This window comes from Nicotiana attenuata, unplaced genomic scaffold, assembly GCF_001879085.1.
Source record: "Nicotiana attenuata strain UT unplaced genomic scaffold, NIATTr2, whole genome shotgun sequence".
Lineage (NCBI taxonomy): Eukaryota > Viridiplantae > Streptophyta > Magnoliopsida > Solanales > Solanaceae > Nicotiana > Nicotiana attenuata.
This window is the reverse complement of record NW_017672135.1, coordinates 132002-136657: the sequence shown is the minus strand read 5'-3', so window position 1 is coordinate 136657 and position 4656 is coordinate 132002. Positions and strand designations below refer to the sequence as shown.

Sequence of the window (4656 nt, the reverse complement as noted above, 5' to 3'; positions counted from 1 at the left end):
GATAACAGCAAAGGTGATGATGATGGGTAAGGATTTGGTTACTTGAGACATAAATCAAATTACAGCTAAAAATCTGTAATTTATTAGTGAAGTACATTCTATATGTTTGATCTCCTTCAACATTAGTGCACTTGCGTTGGTGGTTAGAACAAGAAAAATGGTGTTAATAGAATTTTTATATTGAAGACACGTTTGACCAATCATTCGAAGAACATAAAGAACTTTTAATTAATAATATTATCAGCAAGATAAAAAAGATATTAATCATCGTTTAAGGACATTATTCATTCGAACAAATTAACAAAAAGATTGACGTTAGTTGTCGATTTCTCTAAGTTTCAAGTACTCCGTGATGTATGAGATTTCTTTCGCCTTTAATTAGAGATTTTGAGTTTTCATATGAAAAAAACTCACAATAAGTATGACCTCGTAAATTCAAATTAAATGGACTGGTATATTCCGTAAATGGTTATAAAAAAATGGAAAAAAATAGGTGGGTTAGTGAACAATATGGTGGAAAATATAGGTGTTCGTCGGTCAGTACGGTACGGTATTTAGACATTTCGGTTCGGTATTTTTGGTATTCAGTTTCCTAAAATGCTATACCAATACCGTACCTAATTAAAGTCAGTATGGTTCGATTCTTCTCCGTTCGGTTTATTCGGTTTGAATATTAACTAGTGCATAGAGTCATAGCCAGTAGTATACTTAATTAAAATACTCAAAAGTACAAAACTAAAAATGTTTGTCGATAAAAGTTTTGTCCAAAACAAGCAAATATCGACTCAGTGATAGAAAATTGTACATAAAGGAATAAATTTGATCATTAGAAATGTCTTGTTACTTGCTTACATTTAATTGATGAAGTTAGACAATAAAAGAAAGTAAAATTTTAGACTTTTATATTTATGTTGTAATTAATAATATGTGTATTATGTAATATAATATATATTTCGGTACAATATCGGTATTTCAGTATTTTATTTTAAATACCAAATACAACACCTAATATCAATATTTTTTAAAATTTAAACCAAATATCATATCAAATAATAAAATATTGAATACCAAATACCAACATTTTTTATTTCAATACGATAATTCTAATATTTACCAAATTAAACACAATCCTACCGGAACATATATGATTAATAATTTTGCTTCCATCAATCCTTTGTCAAAGCCACGTTTTCTCCTGCCTTTATTGCAAAAAGAAAAAGAAAAAGAAAAACACAGCTCAAAATTTAGAGGGTTGTCATTCCCTCCCCTAAATTTAGATGACTGAAGCTCAGGCTCAGCGCTTGGAAATGCAACTGAGCCACCGTATGAAAGCTCCTCCTCCGTCGCTCTCCGTAGCCTTCGCGGTCAGTCAATAATTTATTCTGTGTAATAACCAAATTCTACATTGAAAAACTAATCTTTGTTTCTTTCATGTTTTCTTGTATTCTCTTTCTATTGCATTGTCAACTTAGTTATGGAATCTCAACCCTTAAATTTGGAAAACGATGCAATGGAGTTCGATGTGGGTTCTGGTGAAGAAGAAGAAGAAGACTACAAGCACATCTCATCTGCCTTGGATTCAGGAGACCAGTGCTCTTCTTCCGACCTAGAACCCTATGAGGGCATGGAATTCGAATCTGAGCAGGCTGCTCGAATTTTCTACAATTCCTATGCACGCAGAGTCGGGTTTGGGACTCGGGTCAGTGCTTATCGACGTTCACGTCGCGATAACACTATTAGTAGCCGCCAATTGGTGTGTTCCAAAGAGGGCTTTAACCCTAGGCCTGATGAACAACACAAACCCAGGCGTCAGCGAATTGTCTCTAGGGTCGGTTGTAAGGCTCACTTGACTGTCAAGAAACAGGCTTCTGGTAAATGGGCTATTACTACATTCGTCAAAGACCATAATCATGAGCTTGTACCCCCTGATCAAGTCCACTTGCTTCGATCACATAGGCATGTCTCTGGTCCTGCCCGCAGCTTGATTGATACCCTCCAAGCTGCTGGTTTGGGCGCTACTCGTGTTATGTCTGTCTTAATTAAGCAATCTGGTGGCATTAATAATGTTGGTTTCACTAAATCTGATTGCCAGAATTATATGAACCAAACCAGGCAGAGGACTCTAGGTACTGGTGCTCACTATATCCTTGAGTATTTGAAGCAGAAGCAGGCTGAGGATCCCGGTTTCTTTTATGTTGTTCAAGGTGGTCCATCAGGGAACATCTTTTGGGCCGATTCAACCTCCAGAATGAATTATTCTTATTTTGGAGATACTGTTACATTTGATACCACTTATAGGACTCAGCGATTCCGGGTGCCTTTTGCCCCATTTATAGGAGTAAACCATCACTGTCAACCAGTTTTATTTGGCTGTGCCCTGCTTCTCAATGAATCAGAGTCATCATTCATTTGGCTATTCCAAAATTGGCTTGCTGCAATGTCTGGTCGCCATCCTGTTTCTATAACTACTGACCACGATAGGATCATCAGGTCAGCAATTGCAGACGTATTTCCAGGCGCTCGTCACCGCTTTTGCAAATCCAATATTTTTAGACAAGTACAGGAGAGGCTCGCGCATTCACTCCAGTCATTTCCCATTTTTGAAGCAGAATTCCAGAAATGTGTCAATTCGGCTGAGACAATTGAGGAGTTTGAATTGTGCTGGGAGTCCCTTCTTGGAAGATACAATCTCAAGGATGACGAATGGCTTCACTCGATGTATGATGCTCGACAACACTGGGTTCCAATTTACCTTCGAGATACATTCTTTGGGGAGACATCTATTGCTAAAACTAGTGACTGTACAAACTCATTCTTCGATGGATATATAGATGCATCGACTAACATTCACATCCTAATGACTCAGTATGAAAAAGCTACTGCCAGTAGACATGAGAAGGAGGTAAAGGCGGAGAATGATACCATAAATATTTCTCCTATTTTGAAGACCCCATCTCCCATGGAAAAACAAGCAGCTAATCTTTATACAAGGGAAATATTTTTGATGTTTCAACAAGAACTAATGGAGACTTTGGCTTACCCTGCAACTGTAATTAATGATACAAGACCAGATGTAGTGTATCAAGTGGCAAAGTTTGGAGAGGACCATAAAGTTCATTATGTCCAATATAATGTCTTTGAGAAGAAAGCTAGCTGCAGTTGCCAATTGTTTGCCTTTTTAGGTATTCCATGTAAGCACATTTTAGCTGTTTTTAGAGTGAAAAACATTCTGAGGCTTCCATCTCACTATGTACTAAAACGTTGGACAAGAAAAGCCAAGAGCGAGGTTGTATTGGATGAAGACGATCTTGGATTGCCAAGTAGTCATAATGAGTCCTTCACTGCCCGCTTTGAAAAGTTAAGCCTAGAAGCAACTAAATATGTCAAAGAAGGAGTGGATTCGGAAAATGTGTACAAAGTTGCTATGGATGCTCTACGTGAAGCTTCCAAGAAGGTTGCAGCTGCTATGTGCAGTACTCCAGCACCACCGAAGAGTCTAGACAGGAACAAAGCAAAGGAATTCAACTTGAATGGAAATCAAGCTGGCTGTGGTGACTCCTGCTTGGTGGTAATTTCTTTCATTTTGAAATCTTTCAGCTCCACCCAGAAGTTAGTGGGATGTTGTTTCTGCTGGTGTATGTCATGCATACTGTCTTCACTGCAAATTCATATTCACTTTTTTTTCCCTCCTACTTGATGATTGAGCATTGTAATTGTGTGAGCTTTTGGTATCATTCGATTTTTATTGTAGATAACCCAATTTCTTCTGGATATGCATTAGTACTCTGATGATCATTAGGACTCATCTTCCATTGTCTGTAAATTCATTTGGTTGACTACTGCTTGAAGTCCCATGCCTTCTACTCCCAATTAGAGAAGTAAAAGCATGGACGTGAGTGGATCCTCTTTGTTAATTCTGCTGCTTCTATGTGCAAAAGCTCAACTACATGGTGCTCTCAAATCTAATGGTATGGAAGTTGAAGTAAATCAGATTGATTGTCTTTCCTATTTTACCTAGATTGTATGCTTTAACTCTGTAATTTTGCTAAATTGTACACCGTAACTTCCATAAATTAGTTCTTCGCTGTGAATCAGTGGCATTCACTACACCCAAAAGCATCACCTAGCAGTTGATAAATTGTGAACTAAGATCATTGGAGAACAGGGTACATATCCCAGAAGAGGCAAAAATGTCCGGTGGTGTCTTCCCATCTAAGCCCTGACACAAGGAGTTACTGTGCTTGTACTAGTGGAAGGGTGCAAGTACATCATAAAATAGTCGATGTGCTAGCAAGTTGGTCTAACCACCATCGCTATACAAAAAAATGAAAAGGGAACAATGGCATTCCCAAGATTTATTGCTAGGAAGAGGGGGGTTTGGCACTTGGAGTAGCAAGGTTCTATAGGAAAAGGACTAGCAAATTTGATAAAGATTGGGGGAGGTCAAAATTATTTATTATTTAAAAATGTTATTTGGAACTTTGAAAAATTTTAGGATCCAAAATAATGAAAAAAAGTTTGTACTTTGGGGGGTGGGGGTGGGGGTGGTAGGGGCCCCCAATCCGTCCCTGTTGAGAATTTAAAGAGGTCAAAATGCTAATTAGCGAAACAAAATTGCCATTGTTAACACCAACATTGTAATTCTTTGTACCTTAT

At 37.7% G+C, this 4656-nt stretch overlaps 1 protein-coding gene across 2 annotated transcripts in view; it reads left to right on the top strand.

Annotated features, from left to right (window-relative positions):
• The first annotated feature begins 1205 nt into the window (after nucleotides 1-1205).
• LOC109211997 (protein FAR1-RELATED SEQUENCE 5-like) overlaps nucleotides 1206-4656 on the top strand; it is a 6389-nt gene continuing 2938 nt past the window's right edge. The window contains exons 1-2 of one of the 2 annotated variants that reach the window (XM_019375601.1): nucleotides 1206-1364; nucleotides 2093-3568. In XM_019375601.1, the coding sequence (XP_019231146.1) occupies nucleotides 1278-1364; nucleotides 2093-3568 (1563 nt within the window). In that variant the 5' untranslated portion in view covers nucleotides 1206-1277. Of the gene's footprint in view, nucleotides 1365-1472; nucleotides 3569-4656 lie in introns of both variants that reach the window. The other variant, XM_019375600.1, reaches the window with a different exon arrangement.